Source organism: Panthera leo, chromosome A1 (assembly GCF_018350215.1).
Source record: "Panthera leo isolate Ple1 chromosome A1, P.leo_Ple1_pat1.1, whole genome shotgun sequence".
In the NCBI taxonomy this organism is placed as follows: Eukaryota; Metazoa; Chordata; class Mammalia; order Carnivora; family Felidae; genus Panthera; species Panthera leo.
Genome location: NC_056679.1, coordinates 35,628,247 through 35,648,223, shown reverse-complemented (window position 1 = coordinate 35,648,223; position 19,977 = coordinate 35,628,247). Strand labels below are relative to the sequence as shown.

At 38.7% G+C, this 19,977-nt stretch overlaps 1 protein-coding gene across 1 annotated transcript in view; it reads left to right on the top strand.

Moving 5' to 3' along the window:
- The window catches only part of DIAPH3 (diaphanous related formin 3), a 504,750-nt gene that overhangs the window by 360,751 nt on the left and 124,022 nt on the right, over positions 1-19,977 (top strand). The window contains exons 26-27 of the mRNA XM_042927440.1: positions 9,456-9,551; positions 10,050-10,109. Of these exons, the coding sequence (XP_042783374.1) occupies positions 9,456-9,551; positions 10,050-10,109 (156 nt within the window). The remainder of the gene's footprint in view (positions 1-9,455; positions 9,552-10,049; positions 10,110-19,977) is intronic.

Sequence of the window (19,977 nt, the reverse complement as noted above, 5' to 3'; positions counted from 1 at the left end):
TTTTAGAAGGAGTTGGGTTAAACTATGAGCCTATGAATTTTGTGCATCAGCGGCACACTTTTTAACAATTCTTTGGAGAGAGCTTTTTCTTCCGTAGCCCCGCTCCCAGTTCCGTTCTATCTCTTCCTGCTGCTGAAGCCCTATAAAATGTGGTGAGTTACAGAAAGTGTGTAGGGGACAATGGGGTAAAAACGGGAGCTCTCAAAGTGCATGCAAAGTAAACACAATGGGAAACGGTCACAGGCTGTGAAAGCTCATTTCTTCCTACATTCCCTTTACACATTAGTTTGCCTTGTGGCTTATCCTCAGAGCTCATGTCACTGCACGCTCTCTTCCTAAGAGATCACGCACTCTGCCATTTCAACAACTAGCACACCACAGATCAACTGATATTAAGCCCTTACTCTGTGCCAGGCACTCTCTTTTGTGCCTGGACATGATGTATCTCTTTTAATCCTCCAATAACCTTTGTGAAGCAGGTACTATTATTATTTCCACACGAAAGTTAAGAGAAAAAAAATGAGGGTTAGTGTAGTTAAGTAATTTGCCCAGAGTCACACAGATGGCTAATTGGAAAGCCAGTGTTTCAATCCAAGTTGTTTGATTTCAAAACTTGTGTTCTCTACCTTTTCACTATGCTCTTTCCTATAGCTTCAAGTACAACCACTGTGTTTCTAAGTTAAAACCATTAGGGTAACCAGTTCTCCCTCTAGTGTTAAACCTAAGGCACCATCAGCCTCCTGAACACCTTGAACCACTTGCAGTTGGACATCTCATGAACACCTCAACATATCCAAAAATGAATGCCTCTCTAGGCTCAGCCCCATTCTACCACCAGACAAGCATGAGTCATTACTTGGGGAATATTATCAACCCATAGCTAGCTAGTTAGCTAGCCAAGCTAGATACCTGGAAATTAACCTCAACTTTATTTTTTTTTTCAACTTTATTTTTTAATACTTCCATCCAGGCTGACCAAGATTGTTCTGTTCTTCCTTTCTCTTTTGCATTTTCAACACTTCCATTCCTTCCTTGGGCCCTGTGATCACGTTTGCCTAGACTGAAATCCTCAAACCTTGCCTTCCGTGTTATCCCTCCTCATAGTGATCTTCCTAAAATAGGAATTTGACCATGTTAGGTCCTAGGTTAAAATAAATTGATGGCTCCTTTAAAGGCAAACCCCAAATTCCTGGGCCTATTTCAGTGCGTGGGGAGCTGTCCCCTCCCTGTGCCCTCAGCACCTCTCAGTACTGCCCCTCGGGGACCCTGCTCTCCACTCCCATGGACATCTGAGCCCGCCAAGTGTTTCTGGACCCTCCAGAACCTCTGCCTGTTCTTTGAGCTCGAGCAAGGTCTTCGCCTTCAGAAAGCCATGGCAGACCTAAAACTCTTTAAGTCTTGGGTATCCGGGGGGCCTTCTCTGACTGCTGTTCTTTCTTCCTGCGCCCCACACCAGGTGTCCCTCCTGGGCTGCAGATCTCCATCACGGTGCTCATGATGTTGTGTTATTCCATTTGTTACCTCTCCTCCTCCCCTTCTCAGAGGAAAGCACAGTTAGGCCAAAAATCAACTTCCTTCATCTCCACCTCCCTGGTCATCTTTTCCTGTCATGAAATCTTTTGTTGCTGGCGTTACTTTATATATATCAGCATAATGTCTGCAAATTCCTAAATGAAATATGTTAAGCTTATAGCGTATTTTCCCTCTTCTCTACTGCCTTCCACTTCTCAGAGGTAACCACTTTTAATTCTTAGGATTTTTTTTTTTTCCTGGTATTTATTTACCTCTTCTCTATTTCTAGATGATATGCTTAGACTATTGCTAATTTGTTTTAGGCATTACTGAGTTCCTGATCAGTGACGATTTAGTTTCCTTTTGCTTTCTGCCGACCTTGTACCCTTTTCCTCTACCCCTGACGTCCTCACATTACAACTGTATCATACCTGAGAGTCAAAGAATAACCAGTGTTTATAATGGCGCAACTGTGGAAATACTCCTTATTCCTCTAGTTAGTATTCCATGATTGTTTCCCGTTGGGCAACAGTGTTATTTCTAGATTTATACTTTTTTTTTTTCTTAATTTGCTTAGTACTTGGGTATATCTGTCACTGTTTTATCCAGACTCTCAGACACGTCTGTTTAATCAGCAGCAGTCATTTTTGCAAATGGTTCAACACAGCAGATTTGCTTTTAGTTCCTTGGCTACAGTTCTCTCCTCCATTGCCTTTTTCTCCCATGTGATCTGAATTGGCGGCTGCTCTGAGCCGGGGACACAAGTACCATCTTGAGAAATTTTTTTTCCCACTTTGCTGTTCTGTCCCCTCCCCTTTCCTAGATCCCATGTTTGTTTGTTTGTTTTTTGTTTTATCTTACTTTCTTCCCTTTTTTGCAGAGGCACGCCTTTCAGTAGTTTTTTTTTACGAGCGAGTGGTCAGAAACTTGCGTGTTCATTTTCTATCCTCCACTTCTAGGCCATGTAACCATTTCTTCACTGGAAATACTTTCTCTTTCAGAATTTGAAATCTGTATCTTGTCTTCTGGAACTCAGTGTTGCTATTGAGAAATCCAGTTCTATTCTGATTTTATACTTTGTATGCAGCCTATATGGTTTGTTTTTAATGTTCTGGAACCTTTCAGGTTTTTCTCTGCATCTGTTGTTATCTGTACTTTCAGTGTTCTGCCTTGGTTTGGGAAAAGTGAAATAAAGGGCAGAACAAACTTTACCAGGTCCCTGCCTTTTCTCTTTTCTCCTCTTTATAAAATGTCACTGGTTCTCAAGATGCCGCCTCTCCCGACTCAGTCCTATGCACTTCCCGAGGACCACTAGCATCTGTGAGGCAAGGATAAAGTCACCCCTGGTATTTCGGGACCTTTCCCAGAGTCTGGCTGAGAGTGCTGAGCAAGTGTCTTTTGTAATACAGAAATGATTTCCGGAAATAGTACTGAAATTTTTGTCTGAATTTGAGGCCAGAATTTCCAACTTACTTTCAGAAGTTATCAGCAGGTCCCTGCTAGCACCTTGTACTCACACGTCCAAAAGGAAACTCATTATGTTCAACATGTGTTCTCCACCAAACTCAATATTATTTGAAAATATTTCCATATTTTCTACTCCTCTAGTCATAGGCCCCAGAGACCTCAGACTGTGTGACTCCTTAGCTGCTTCCCCTCTCCTTGTCTGCACATCCTATTGATTCTGCCTCAGAGGTAACTCATCCTTAGCTCTCCCTTCTCCATTTACCTTGACACTGTACGATTTTTTAAAATACCACTTACTAATTAAACAAGGTGATCTGTTATTCAGACGTAGCAAAGCTTTGGCTCTCACAGTTAGTCTATTTATTTAAAAGAGTTCACAGCAGGAAACAGGCTATAAATATTTTGAATATGAACTGACTTGTAGTTAGGGAAATTGAATTCTAGTCTACAATTAAAGAATAGCTAATGTTTGTTTCTCTTTGCAGAGGAATAATGTATTAGAGTTATGTAAACCTGAGTTATTAGGTTTGTATTAGAATCATGTAAATATAAATCATCTCAATACTTTACTATAGCTCACTTTTGTTTTTATTCATATCTTTTGCCTTTGCACCTGCTATCCCTTCTGCCAGGTATGCTATTCCATCTCTCGTTTTGCCATGACTAACTCCTGCTTATGTGTCAGCTCGTAATTCACTAGGAAACCTTACATCTCCAGTAGTTCGTCCAGATCCCTCCCTTACTATCACACTGTTCTGCTTCTTGTGATCAGAAGACATGTCTTGTTAATTCTTGGGGCCTAGCTATTTTTAGTGCCTAATAATATCCTGACACACAGTAGGCCCTCAGTAAGCATATGTTGAATGAATATTCTAAATGCACGTTTTAAAAATGTTATTTGTGGGGCGCCTGGGTGGCTCAGTCGGCTAAGCGTCCGACTTCAGCTCAGGTCACGATCTCACAGTTCGTGGGTTTGAGCCCCGCGTCGGGCTCTGTGCTGACAGCTCAGAGCCCGGAGCCTGTTTCAGATTCTGTGTCTCCCTCTCTCTCTGACCCTCCCCCGTTCATGCTCTATCTCTCTCTGTCTCAAAAATAAATAAACGTTAAAAAATTTTTTTTTTAATTTATTTGTGATTAACAGTATCTTTTTTGTTTTGTTTTTTGTTTTTTATTTTTTTAATATAATTTATTGTCAAGTTGGCCAACTTACAGTGTCTACAGTGTGCTCTTGGATTTAGGGGTAGATTCCCGTGATTCATTGCTTCCATACAACAGCACCCAGTGCTCATCCCAATGAGTGCCCTCCTCAATGCCCATCATCCATTTTCCCCTCCCCCCCATCAACCCTCAGTTTGTTTTCTGTATTTAAGAGTCTCTTATGGTTTGCCTCCCTCCCTCTCTTTATTGTAACTATTTTTCCCCCTTCCCCTCCCCCATGGTATTCTGCTAAGTTTCTCAAGTTCCACATATGAGTGAAAACGTATATGATATTCTGTCTTTCTCTAACTTATTTCACTTAGCATAATACCTTCCACATTGCTGCAAATGGCAGGATTTCATTCCTTCTCATTGCCAAGTAGTATTCCATTGTATATATAAACCACATCTTCTTTATCCATTCATCAGCTGATGGACATTTAGGCTTTCTCCATAATTTGGCTATTGTTGAAAGTGCTGCTATAAACATTGGGGTACATGTGCCCCTATGCATCAGCACTCTTATATCCCTTGGGTAAATTCCTAGCAGAGCTATTACTGGGTCATAGGGTAGTTCTATTTTTAACTTTTTGAGGAACCTCCACACTGTTTTCCAGAACGGCTGCACCAGTTTGCATTCCCACCAACAGTGCAAGAGGGTTCCTGTTTCTCCACATCCTGTTGTTTCCTGAGTTGTTAATTTTAGCCACTCTGACCGGTATGAGGTGGTATCTCAATGTGGTTTTGATTTGTATTTCCCTGATGATGAGTGATGTTGAGCATTTTTCATGTGTCTGTTGGCCATCTGGATGTCTTCTTTGGAAAAGTGTCTATTTATGTCTTCTGCCCATTTCTTCACTGGATTATCTGTTTTTTGGGTGTTGAGATTGATAAGTTCATTATAGATTTTGGATACTAACCCTTTATCTGATATGTCATTTGCAAATATCTTTTCCCATTCCAGGGCCTACTTCTCATAGGTACTTCTGATCAGTTTCCCTTAGAAATTATGATATTCAAGAACATAGTAAAATACACTATAAAAGTTATTTAATTTATAATGTATCTAAAACAGTGCCTGAAACACAATCAAATATTGCATAAACTTGCTGTAGTGTGCTATGGAGTTCATTTATGAATTTATTCCCCTACATTTTTATATCACTTAGCAATTTATCAAGTGCTTTATTTTGTATTATCTCATTTGATTCATTAACCCTAGAAAGGTATTCTTTCTATTACACTTGTCAGGAATGATTTTATAACTAGTCCAGTGTCTCACAGGTAGTATGTTGAGACCTCAGACTAGAATGCGTGTCTCCTTACTTCCGTATTATATTCTTTCCATTACGCTGTGGGAGTGAAGGCCAAGAAATGCCATCGGCTCTGGGAGACTAAAGCACAGAACTTCCATGTGGAGAGTGAAGGATGGGAGAGAGGTTTGTAAAGAACCACAGCTTCAAAGTTGCCTTTAGCTAAAGAGCAGGTCATGAAGTTGGAGGACATAAGATTGAAAAAGCAATTGGAATCAAGTGTTGGGACAAGTGAAAGAGTTGGTACTTTATATTGTGGGAAGTGAGAGATACTGAAAATTTGTGACTAGGGGATTGAAGATCCTAGTTCTGCTTCAGAGCTTACTGGTGCTATATGGGATAAATTTGAATTTGGGATTAACTAGACACATTGTGACTCCTGGCAACTCATGCACTATTTTGGGTGAAAAATAATTCAGTTCTGGGGCGCCTGGGTGGTTCAGTCGGTTAAGCATCCGACTCCGGCTCAGGTCATGATCTCACAGCTTGTTGAATTCAAGCCCCGCATCAGTCTCTGTGCTGACAGCTGAGTCTGGAACCTGCTTCGGATTCTGTGTCTCCCTCTCTCTGCCCTCCCCCTGTTCACTCTCTGTCTCTCAAAAATAAATAAACATTAAAAAAATTTAATTCAATTATGGACACTGAACTTAAAGTTTAGTCAGAAAAGGAAACAGTTGATCAATCCTTGAGATATTTAGGCGTGTTTGGCAACTGCCATTCTGTTTGGCAACTGAATGGATGTAGGAGACAAGGGAAGAGGAAGAAACAGTGCTGCATTGTTTACAATGGTGGTAGGAATGTACTCCCACCACTTCCCTGGCCCCCTTTCCACATGAGACCTTTATTTTCCTGCGTGATTTTTTCCTTCCATTTGGCCCTATTAGTGCTTCACTTGTTAATATGGTCAGCATATATTAAGGAACATTTTCTGTGCAATACTGGGATTTTTCTGAAAAAGCCATAATCTCTGTCCTCAGTGAACTCAGTCTAGTGGTAAAAACTGTCAAGTAAATTATATTGTAAAGGATTTATTGCTGTCAGTACCCCATGTCATTAGGACACAGAGGGGCACCCAGTTCAGCCCACATAGATCAGGGAAGGGTTCTTGGTTCTCTGTCTTAAAGGAGAAGAAGTTAGGTTGGTGAAGGAAAGGGAAGGATGTTCTATGTAACGAGAACAGCATGTTCAAGGACATGAAATAGAAAACATGGAAACGTGGGGGTGTAAGTTGTTCTGTGAGCCTAAATGTGTCGGTATCTATCTGCTCAGAACAAATGGATTAACCTACCTAATGATAATGTAATTATCTTATTCAGGTAATTTAACATTAGTATGCTATAATTCTTTAACATCTAGTCCATTTTAAAATTTCCCCAGTTATCTCAATAAAATCATAACTTTTTTTAATACTCTAAGAGCTAATCAAAGATTGTGTATTGCATTTGGTTGTCATATCTCTTTAATCTCCTTTAATCTAGAACAGCTCCCTAATTTCTTTCCTTTCCTCCCTCTCTCCTTCTCCTTTTTCATAATTGGTAGTTATTAAGAACCCAGGCCAGTCATTTCACATAATGTTCCCAACTTTGTATTTCTGTGATTGTTTCCTTACATTTAGATTCAGGATAAATATTTTTTCTACAAAGTACCACACAGGTTGTATCTGTCTTAGTGCATCACTTGAGAAAGGAGTCGTTACCAAGTTTGATGTCAGATTTGAGTATTTGGGTAAGGTGATATCTGCCAGATTTCTCCAACTCCTGTTCCTTTGCAGCCTTGTACACAATGGTTTCTGCATCCATTGATGATATCTGCCTCATTCAGTTCTTGTTATGTGAGTTATAAAATAGTGAATTTTCTATTTCCCCTGTATCTTTGACACCTAGTGGTTGACATTCTTTTGTAAAGAGGAGCTTTCTCTCCCCCTATATTTATTTCTAATTTTTTAGTATCAATATGGATGCATAATTGTTTTTTTTCCCCCAATGTGTAATAATCCATCTCCATTATTACTCATTTAGTACTCGTGTCATCCAAAATTTGGCCAAGGCTGTCTTTCAGTCTGGCTCTCCTCTGCCCTTTTGACACATCCCTGTCTGTCCTTGAGCACTCGATTATCTTCTGGTGCATCAATGCCTTCCTTGTTCACACTTTCTTGGTCTCGGCACCAGAATCAGTCATTTCTCTATGTATTCTGGTTCCCATTAAGAATGGTATTCAGAAATCAAGATCTGGAGACCAGACATGCTCTTTGCTATCACAGTGTCATTACTTCTGGGTTATTTTGGAAAGCTAGGAAACGTGTTTTTTAAAAACCCTGAGCTTCTGTGATAGTTGTACTAGCATTCCAACACTTTGTGGTTCTTCCTCACCTATCCCATACTTGTGTATCGTTTCCCACGGTGAGTATACCTATCTCCTCAGTCTTATGATATAAACATAATAGTTTCAGAATCACTATGTCATTACCATTACCAACAGTAAACTTACTAAGGAAAGTTCAAATTTTTTTGTAATTCTCTTTTTCCCCCCCTTAAAGTGTATGCCATTAATCTCATGCTTGCTTTCTTAAACTTTTAGGTTTTTAAAATGTTACCTTTTACTAACAAAATGTATCCACAACCTTATATACCTGACATTCCTTGCAGGTTTTTTTTTTTTTTTAAGTTTGAGTGTAAATTCTCGAAGATCGCTAATTACTAATTAAAGTAACTGAAATTTGTGATGCATTTTAATTAAAATAGCCATCAAGCCACCTCAGAATTAAATTTATATGAAAATTAACCTCCAAATACTCTACTTATCACCCACCTTTTTTTAAAATTACACCTACAAAATTTAGTACTTTTCTAAAAATATGAGATAGAACCAGATGGAAAGGGGCCAGGGCATATTTATATTTATATATCTGTTTATAAACTGTAAATGTTTGCTATCTGTACTCTCCTGCATTCATTTGTCATCTGTTCCAAATGAAGGGATTGTGTCTCAATAAAAAGAAATTTTAAAAAATGAGAGGAAAATAGTTTTCTGTTACTTTCCATGTAACGTATACCAGTCACACAATTTCATAGAGAATGCCTACGAGTAACCTCTTTCCGAGGGACCAAAAAGTCTTGGGCGTTTCCTTGAATTTGGGATTGGGCCAGCAGTTTCTTTGAAGCTTTTCTTTTTCCCACTGCTTTTCAATAATATTTAGCTTTGACAGCTATAAATAGCTGTAAATATTACAAAATAATCTGTTCTTTGCAGAGAGAATTGACTCTATAACCACATCTTTCGGTAAATATATACAGAATATCAATTTAAACTAATCATAATGGGATGAAAATATTTTAGGTATTTGAGAGCCTCTTCTGTTATTTTTCATTACAGAAGACAAACTTTTCATACATTCTGTAAAAGTTTGTAGTGATTATTCCGTGTCACCTAAGTCAGGGGGCGATTATCTTCTGATATGAAAACTCAGTTGGGAGCATGTTCACAATAGTTAACCTGGAAATATAATTTTGTGCAATGAGTTTAGGCAGCAGAGTTCTCAATAACAACAACAACAAGAACATTCTCCTACACCTGGCCGGTTTTAGAATAGAAGCTGGTGCTTTGAAAATAACCCATTTCTACAAGGGAAATGTGATTTATGATAACCCGCGACACAGATATGACTAGAACCGCATTCTATTTAAAGTTATTGTGCCGCCAGACTATAAAAGCAGTCCTCTGAAGTGAATCAATGGAACCCGGTCCTCTTTAGTGGACAGTAACGCAGACACTAATGAGACAGATTTCATTAAAAGATATTTGATTTACGAGAGAGTTAAAGTCCTATCTTATCTTAAAATTGCTGGTTTAGTCCTGGCATCTGATCTTTCTTCCCCCTACCATCACCATCACCAGCTTCTGTGTATGCTTTGACATTGCTATGGTAACCCCGAGGGCTGATAGAATTCCCTGCATCTCTTTTCACAGAGGGTGATGAGACAGGAGTGATGGATAGTCTGCTGGAGGCTTTGCAGTCGGGGGCTGCCTTCCGCGACCGAAGAAAAAGGACACCAAAGCCAAAAGGTGAACATTATACTTGTTTCATGTTACTTTCTAGGGAACTATCACAAAGAACAACCTTTTTTTCCTTCCTTTTAATTCTTTTCAAGTCATGTGTCAAGCATGTAGTGCTGTGGGCAACAACTCTTCAGAAGTTCCATGAGTTTGCTTAATCCTTCCCTTGCAGTGACAAATGTCAGAGAGAGAAGCATTCCAGTTGGCCGATGTCAGTGGCACATTAACAAATCAAAGCACTGAACCTAGAAAATCTTGATTAGTGTGACAAGTCTCATCTAAAGAACCATATGCACCTTATCCCAGTGGAGTTTACAGTAGCATAATTAAATGGGAAGTAAAAGTCATAACATCATTGCTTCAAGTATTTCAGGGTATTGAAGCATTGCTTTGGGTCCCGGCCTATTTCACCTTTGAAAACAGTCTAATACTGTAACACTTTCTGAGATGAACAGACCTCTATATTAATTTTCTTTCTCTCTCTTTCTCTCTCTCTTTTTTTAACAGATATTCGGCGAAGTTTCAGTCCCATGTCTCAGCGGCCTGTTCTGAAAGTTTGTAACCATGGTAATAAACTGCATTCATAAATTGCACATTCTTCTTATCTACTTTTATCCTATTGATCTATTATTTTAATAGGCTGCTGGGAAGTTCTCACGTTTAGATACAGCTATAATAGGAGAAATGTGTAGCTGTACTTATTTGCTGTGAGATTGTATATTCACATTTCATGCTTACATCATTGCCTTGAGGTAGTATGCAGAGTTCTTTCAGATCTCAGATGAATTTTTAAAATTATTATCTGAGATTATGTCACACATTTTTGATCAGTGTTGTCCAATGTATCCTTTCAAAAGCAGTATGCTCTCAAAGTAATATTTTACATAGGATTTACTTTATATCAGGATACAATTTGAAATATTGAATCTGTTACCTATTTTACTCTACCATATTTGCCAGTAAAGTCTGAAATACTGTGACTAGCATTTTGACAAAATCATTAACACAGATGAGCCTCATGTGTTATTATTGTGGAAGGATGTACCAGAATCACCAAAAAGGTGGGTTAACTTAGTCTCTGATACTTAGCTGAGATTGACTGCATTCAAAAGTCCCTGACCAACCTCTGCACACCACCTGCATGGAGCCCTCTTCTTCTCTTCAAGGTGCCAGTTTATGTTGACTCGGTTTTATTTATGTTGGTTCCCTTTCTCTCACTGTCCCATATTGCAGGGTTCTGCTTACCTTCCATAGTCATAAACAAGTTCATCGACTACCATTGTCATTTATACAGAGTGAGATTGTCACCAAAGTATGCCAGCTTTATAAATGGAAAAAATACTTGACAGATTTGCACTGAGGGTTGTTTTGGGTGCAGATGAGTTAATTTCTGGAAATGTGAATGTGTGACGGAGTATAGAAATCTGTGTCAAATTTCTAGGGTAGCCTAAAAAAATTTGTGAAGTAAAAAAGAAAAAGACGAGAATGTGGGTAATTAATCTTAATAGATGGATAGATGCTTACTGCTCAAGGTAAAATGTATACAGTAGATGTTTAATAAATGAGAGGAAAGGTAAAATCTACAGCAAATTTTTAAATAGGTCTTCTGAGTCTTTTCAACCGTATGTGTTTGTTACCGTTTGCCCTTTCCCTACACTAACAGTAGAAAAAGGAATTGTAGTAGTATGTCAGAGATATTCACTGTAGGTAATTAAGTAATTCCTAAATTTGGGTTTATGATTTGGAGTCATTGTGACATGGTAAATAATGGCAAAAATTCTGGAGAATAGAGCTATCCTGGGACGCTAGAGACTATTTTGTTTTGTAGATGAATAAGTGGAAACTGAGAGAAGCTGAAAACTTCCCAGGAGTACAGAGCTAGTTAGTGACATAAATATGACCAAAATGCAACTGTGATTCCCATCACATTTCTTTTTTGGTTACATATGGCTACATTGGATTACTTTTTATTAGTAATAAAATGCATAAAATAAACAATGCAGCCCGTATTGTGAATCATCAAAGACCCACAGCCAACACAATGACCATGGCATGAATATAATGGCATACATATACCTATGCTATGCTTAATTTAAAATAAGTACTTTAGGTATTATGTAGAGGAATATTATTCAAGATAATTTTATGCATTGGCCTGGGGAACCTAGTCCTTTTCTTACTATAATGTCAGTAAAGTGTCCAGTCTATAAAGGCTCATCTATAATTACTTACAAATTGTGGTATTTTGGTGCATTGCATAAAAGCAGTTGAACCTTGCATTTCTATCTTTATTCAAGTTGACATGTGCTATCTGAAGTTCTAAGACTATTGTGATAATTAAGCGAATAGATTATATAGCAAACCAGTGGAAATCGATGTATCACAGAGGTCGAAGTCTCTTCTAATATAAATGCAGTGGATTAAAGTCTTTTTAAAACTTATTTTCTATCAATATTTCTGTTGTGTTTTCCCTTCATATTTCTAACCCCATGGGGAAAAATTCAAATGACCAGTTACTCTTTAAGAACTCTGTGTATAAAGAAGTTAGATTTACTTGACTGCATGTTGAAAAGTGTAGATTTTTTTAAGGAAAGTATCATGATTGCAGCAAGGATCATGATTATTTTTAGAAAAAGATGATATTTCAGAGTATTTTGTAATCTTGCTATTTAAGCATTCCTTTTTGTTTTGAAAATGCTAACACTACAACTGAACTATGTGAATGAAATGTAACTCAAACCTATTTTACTTTTTAATCTGCTTTCATATGTACTTAAAACTAATGTCTGATATTTTCTACATGCATATATAGTAATTCATATTATCTCATAACCTATTTTTAAAGATTTCTAAGATTTTATACAATTATTTTAAACTTGGCTTATATCCTTAGTAAAATAATATCTGTAAAGGTATTAATAATAATAAGTTAATGTCTGCTGAGTTATTTGGCTTGCTAAATACCAAGCACTATTGCAGAATTTTTATATGTATCATCCTATTCAATCTTGGCAATAATCCTATCGGATAGTCAATATTTTTATCTCCCTTTCATTGTTGAAAGTGACTAAAGATTAAATAGGTCTAGAAGTTTGTTTATGGTCCTGTGCCAAGTTTTGAACCTGAACCTGTCTGACTTTTGATTCTAACTTCTTAATCTCTCTGCCATGTTGCCCTCCTGAGTACAATTGCTTGAATCAGGATCTGTTCCCCTTCACCCCCTTGAGCTGATGAGCCATGTGTGTACATTTTTTTTCTCTTCTTGACATAAGGTTGACCTATTGAGATTCACCCTCTCAGATATGTCTTAACCTCCAGTGTATCTTGTCTTTTGTTCCCAGATTTAACCTCTAGATAGGACTCATCTTCTGGAATTATGACCACTTTGTCTTTTGATAAAGTCTGTATCAAAACATCTGTATTAATTGTAGCCACCTTATACTCTGTTAGAAAGATCATGGAACATTTAGATTGTATAGAGTATAAATTCAGATTGTATAGAGCTTTAGATTATGCATACACATACAGATGTAGATACAGACATCAGGCATCTTATAATTCAGAATTAGAAGATCCTGGTAAAATATCCTCTGGGACCTTGCAGCTAAAATGTTCCAGTGTATATTTTGGCAGAAGATGACCTCAAGTATGAATGATCCAGTCCTTGTGCTGTGCTCCAAATTGCTACCAAAAATACTTTGGTTAAAACCATAACTTCTTTTACCTTTTGTGTTGCCTGTGAAAGCCTCAGCAGAAACTAAATGTCCAAAATTTTTCCTCACGAAACCTTTATTCCTTCATTAATTTAGCAAAACTTGTTTTTTAAAAAAATTTTCTTATGTTTATTTATTTTTGAGAGAGAGAGGGAGACAGAGTGTGAGCCGGTGAGGGGCAGAGAGAGAAGGAGTCACAGAATCCGAAGCAGGCTCCAGGTTCTGAGCTGTCAGCACAGAGCCCAACAACATGGGGCTCGAACTCATGAACTGTGAGATCATGACCTGAAGTCGGACACTTAACCAACTGAGCCACCCAGGTGCCCCAATTTAGCAAAACTTAAGCATTTGCTAGGCACTTACAATATAGAGATAACTTTCTAAGAGTTCATCATGCATTTGGGACAGATGAGTAGCAATTCCTATACATTTGGTTAATGCCAGGATAGAAGTAATACATAATGTTTTGGGAATATCTACAAGTGTGGAAGACCGATCCAGACCTTATGAGGACAGTCCAGACTTGACTTCTAGAAGGACCTGAAATCCAGACAGAGTTTTGAGAGATGAGTAGAAATGAGACCAAAAGCCGGAGGTCAAGGGTGAGCCAAGAAAGAGCAACATTTGTGGACTTTCTCAGGAGGCTCTTCATGAACCCCAGCCTGAACTCTGTAAAACTGTATGCTCTAATAACACCGTGGCTTTCCCATTTTGCAGTAGTCATTTCCTGTAAAATATTCTTATTCAGTGTGTGCCACTCTATGTGTGAGTCCCGTCAGGGTGGGGACAAGGCGATCAATGCTATCTGACTTGTTTACTGCTATAACCTCAGCACTTAGCTGCATTGGTGCCTAACACATGGGTGTTTAGTAAGAGTGTGTTGAATGAACAGACATGTTTATGTTTAGGTTTGAATGGAACAATTAATGTACTATATTGAGCAGAATCAGGTCATTGGATGTCACCCAAATAAGTGGGACTTAATATGCTAATTGCTAAAGCTCCAGCTGTGAACACTGTTAACCCCCTCTCATCTCCTCCCTAAAATGTTATCTGTCATCAGGAGATATTTGATCATCAGTGGTCTAGGCTTCAAAAGGTGTTACATCAAATAGGGAGGATGCAGTTCAATCTTGATTGGATTATTCACTCCTTAGAAGTGGAGGGTTGCTTATTAATTAGATTTCTTTCCCTTGCTTAATCAAGCAGAGTTTAACAACAGTAAATAAAACAAAGGAAAGCATCTGCTAATGAGTACAGGGCATTATCTCATTTCTTTACTGAATGCAGTGCATTCCAAATCTGAAGATTTTCTTTGGTCTGTGGAAAATAGTAAGACTTCCTTTTCAGTCAAGATACTCAAAGTATTTATTAGTGCATTTTTATAAAGATTATACCATATTTGGGTGCTCGTGAATCAAACCATCTGGTTGAAAATATAGGACCAGATAGGAAAGAAGTATATGGAGAGTCTGATGCCAGATCAAGAATTTGGACTGTTGAGGTTTGGGGGCAGGAAAATGACAGGTCCGAGCAATTTTTCTGGAACTGAAGTGAGAAATGTAGGAGAGAGAAAAGAATCAGAAGTATTTCACAGCCATCTTGATGCCAACACGGATTGGCTACGAGGGGATGGGGAGAGAATTAAAGAACTTACCAAGGTTTGAGGGAAGAAGCCAGGTCTAGAGCTGTGGGTTAAGAGACCCTCACAGAGAATTGCTAACACTGTGTCAGTTACTGAGTTATCTAAAGGAAAAATCTTTGAATCTAGAGAATGGCAAGTCGAGTGCTACACCTCAGGAATGGACACAGGTGGGTAACGAAGTGAGCATGAGACAGAAGAAAGATGAAGAAGTCTCGGAGACTGCACGATAGCGGAGCCAACATTATGGAGGTTGAAAGAAGACTTGCAAAGAGTTGATTTCCTCATTTTCTTTCTCCTTTTGTTGCTTGTTTGTTGCTACAACTCCATGATCTACCACTGTGTGCCTAGTATTTTTCAGGATGCATTGCTTCCTACCCTCTTCCAGGACTTGGCCTCTGCACGCTGTGTAGACTCTGTAAGACATTCGTAACAAAGGATTCACAAATGTGAACTATTAAGCCACACCTTGTGGTACATCTGCCTGCAATTTGATTGCATCTTCATTAGAAGGTTCTCTTTAGTACAGTGGGATTTTTTTGCCTCAGTTAAATGGATATAGAGTAATCAGAAAGAATTCTATAAACTATATGCAATTAAAACCCCTAATGATAAAACTATTTAACTGTGACAAAATAAGATAAAACATAATCAAAATTTTAGGCAAACAAGTATTACACATTTTTAGTGAACATCCATAACCTAAACAAAATCTTGCTATATTATCTTTACACTAAATCAATTCTTAATAGCCTTAATTTGGATTTGATTATCTATTTTTACTCTTCCACTTATATATGGAGCTTTGAAAGATTTTTATAGAAATAAGATTGTATTGCCGCCAGGCACAGCTGCTCTGCTACTCTAAGATTTGAAGTCAGAATTAAAAGTGAAGCTAGTTAGATATCTTTGAATTAGCATATTTCTCCACACAATAAGGGACACACACAAGACAGGCTTTGTGGTTGATGTATCAAAACTTCACACATAACCACTCCCCCTCCCTAATCTACTCAGTCCTGCGTTCTCTTTATTTCTTGACCTACCTTTCCCCAAACAGCAAGAATTTGTCTTGAGGCAGAATTATGGAGTTAGTAAGGTTTTCAGTAGTATCTACCGAACACTAGCTGCCTTAAGGCTTGTTTGAAAACAGTGAAGACAACACCAAACCACTCCTTGTCTAGAAGACCTTATCTATCAAAGTGAATGTTGACAACCAACACTTTTATTTCTTTAAACTGTATCTGAATTTAAAGTAGAAAGAGCCTAGAGAATAATAAAGTAAAATTATATGATTTGGCTAAATGTCATTGGCTCATTGTCTTGAGAATATTTTTTGTTCTTTTTCCGATGAACTTGTGCCCTACTAACTACCTAAGAAAGAAAGGGAGCTATTATAAAATACTAATTGTTTTTGACACCCTTACACTGGAGCTTTCCAGCAGAATCAAATGCTACCTGGAACTGTCAAAAAAGACTTAAATATTTTTTAAGGAGATTTTTCTAGGCCAGGAGTGTAAAACAATTTGGGTGATTTCACATTTTATTCAAATATCAGTCTCTCCTATTTACGATGTACTCAAGCAAAAGGAAGAATGGACTCAGCAGGGCTCCTACTAGATAAGCATGCCCGGTGGGCAGAAGAGAATGGCCTTTCTAATTTATAGTCAAGGCAGGGACAACCTTCTGGCTTAGTCATTATCGTATACACTCTTAAGCACGAACAGGTTAAAAAATTCTCAAGCCGTGAGGACTTCAAGTTGCTTTAAAAGGACATTTATGCAAGAAATAGCAAATGCCTTTCATTTAATGAGCATTCACAAATGTGTGCTGAAGTCTGGAACTAAATTGAGTGAGAAGGGATAAAGGTCTACTGCTTAAGGAAAGTAATGTCCTTGACTTCCCTGAAATAGTTGTTATGATTAATGTCTTTTGTTCTGTTTGTGTTCCATGGTGGACTATAATTACATGATCTTTCAAAATTTCTGGCCCACTCTAAATTTCTCCCTTTTCTCATGATGAAGGTTTAGAATCTGAGTGTAGAAGGAGCCAGTGGACAGACTTTAGAAGCTCCTTGAACTCTGTCCTTTTGTTTCAGATTTTGTGTTTGGGCATATTTTCTTTTCCAGTGAGAGGATCTCTTGATTTAATCAAATTTCTGCCCACAACCCCCCCCCCCAAAAAAAATTAAAAGATAATTGATTTTGTTGTTTGATTACTGACTTGCGACAATTTTTCTCTATTTACACGTTATATTTTTCCATGTATATCCTTGAAAGGAAACCACTTTTACTGTAATTTTGTCATTTGAGAACTAAAGTTGCATTGACATAATCACAAATGTGAAAAACATGTCAAGTGGTTGGCAGATCTACAGTTTTAATGACAAAGAAATTGTTTAGGATAAACAGTTAAGACTGAGTGAAATGGTACGACTGGGAAGCTTCCCCCAGGATACAGGGAGGAGAAAGGTATCATTTGTGCCTGGGACAGTCATCAATTTTCCTGGGAAGGATAGTTTGCAGGGCTCATCTGAGCTTCACAACTTGGATGAAGCAGGCAAGGGAAAGAGGAGCTTGGGAAGGGCTTGAACCAAGCCCCAGGCTTCAGAAAGGCCAGGTAAGGAAACGATGGGGGAGCAGCTGAACATGGCCTGGCCTGAGGACACAGGTGCTGTTAACCACCTCAGGAAGAGCAGTTTCTAAAGAATAGAAGAAACTGAAGCCAGATGGCATTGGCTGGAGGAGTGGAGGCTGTTCTTTCTAAAAGCCTGGCTATAGGGGCGCCTGCATGACTCAGTCAGTTAAGTGTCCAACTTCGGCTCAGGTCATGATCTCCTGGTTCCTGAGTTCAAGCGCTGTGTTGGGCTCTGTGCTGACAGCTTGGAGCCTGCTTCGAGTTCTGTGTCTCCCTCTCTCTGCCCCTCCCTTGCTTGTGCGCTCGCTCTCTCAAAAATAAACATTAAAAGTAATAAAAATAAAAAACTGGATATGAAAGAGGAAAAAGAAGAGGCATAGCTAGGAACAGCTGGAACTAGAATGAGTCCTGGTGTTAGTAGGTTATGTTTCTTTGCCTTTTGTGTGTCGTTGACTTTATTATGGTCTTTGTATTGTGAAGGGAAGGAGCTCTGGAGGGGAGGGATGACTATTTAGTGGGGTAGTAGTTAGAATGAGGCCTCTGGGGGATGGCATGGAGAAAACAGCTGTGGAGTACCTGGACAGTAGAAAGGAAGGATGTACAGAGAGAAGTGGATACAAATACTGAGTAAGGAGGAATCTGGAGGTCTTACCTGATGACATCTGTTTTCTCTGAGAACTAAGATATAGGGTCTCCAACAGAAAGCGAGTCTCTGGGTAGAAAGAGAGGCAAGGGTGCTAAAGGACCCACGGCAAATGTCCTTGCATGGACTGTGAAAGGTAACTGCTTGGGGAAACGAGATAGTATTTGCATCTGAAAAGGGAGACTATGACTTGTGCAATGATACCAGTCTATAAAGTCTGAGGGGGAAGAAAGGTGGCCAAGGTGCTTCCCAGGCCATGGGACAAAGGACAGTTTCCCTATAACCTAAAGGTTCTAAAAGCTCATCTCCAAATGTAACCCTGGTGCTCAGTGTGGCAGAAGGCAGGCTGAGAGGGCTTCAGAGCACCCTTCAAGAGGAGTCATCCCATTTTGTAGAGGATAAGATATTTCCTACTTTCAAATGGGATGGAAATTATTTAGGAAAGCCGCAGAAACGGTGTTGGAACATGATGTGTGCTCCAGCATCGTTGGGGTGCTGTGTCACGTATGAAAAAGTCGTCTAACAGGAATAGTGGGGACCCTCGTGTGGCGGGTCTCCTTCCTGGCATGTGTCAACTGTATTACATGTCTCAGATCCTTTCCTATGAAAAGAGCTCTTGGTTCTAACCTTATTATTGCTAAGGTCCCATAGATTTGTTTTTATATTTGTCCTCATTAAAGGTCAGTCTGGAGTGGCCGGATCCAGAAACCACTTTTCAAGACTGTTGTCAGTGTTAAAAATGAATGTTTTGCAAAGTGCCTGCCAGGCACATAGTAGTTACCTACAAAAAGAGCAGTGGTTCTTATTCACTGACCATTTGTGAAAGAATAAAACCAGTCAGATTTTTGAATTCTGTTTATAGAAGCCTTAAATGATCTAGCCGGTCTGACCTTGAAAGACAGCGTGGGGTCAGGCTTGGGATTTAGAGACCGACTTCTTGGTTTGACTTGCTAACAGGGTGACTATAGCAGATTATTTAACCTTTGAATTTCCTCTTCCTCGGTGGTAAAACAGAAATGGCATGTTTCATAGACTACCGGGAAGATTGAATAAAAGTGTGTGAAAGTACCACAGTGCTTAGAATCGAGTAGACATTTAATAAATTCAATACGTTTGTTCCTCCTCATTCTTTCCCCTTCTCCACCTACCTTCTGTGGTGCATTTGTCACTAGAAAGTTATTATAAATTCTTAAGCCAAATGACAGCAGTAAGCAGAATGGGTATACTAATTAGATTGAAATTAACTTTCTTTCTGTGAATAGTTCCTATATTGCACTTAAAGTGCATTAATTGGTATGAACTAGTTTAGAAAGAGAAAAAGAAGAAAAATGAAAGGGCTAGGAACCTTTAATTTTAAAATAGAAAAGATGTTTTAACCTCCTTTTCTCCTTGGGATTCACTGCAAAGACACTGAGGGAAGGAGTAGTAAAAGCCAATCTCAACTCCTCTGAAATAAAGGCATCTTTAACTGGAAACAACATATAAAGACAGAATAGAGAAGAAAAAGGTGCAGGAAGAAAAAACTGGAATCCAGGTGTTGTCATTTCTAAGACCGCCATGACAAACTACCATAAAGTCGGGACCTTAAAGCAATAGGAAATTATTCTGTCACAATTCTGGAGACTCAGTCTGAAGGTGCTGTCAAAGGTTGGTTCTTTGTAGAGGTTCTGAGGGAGAATCTGTCTTCTTTCTCCTTCCATGCTTCTGGTGGTGGCTGACATGCCTTGGTGTTCCTTGACTTACAGCTGAGTCACTTGAATCTCTGTCTCCATCTTCGCATGGCCTTCTCCCTGTTGCCTT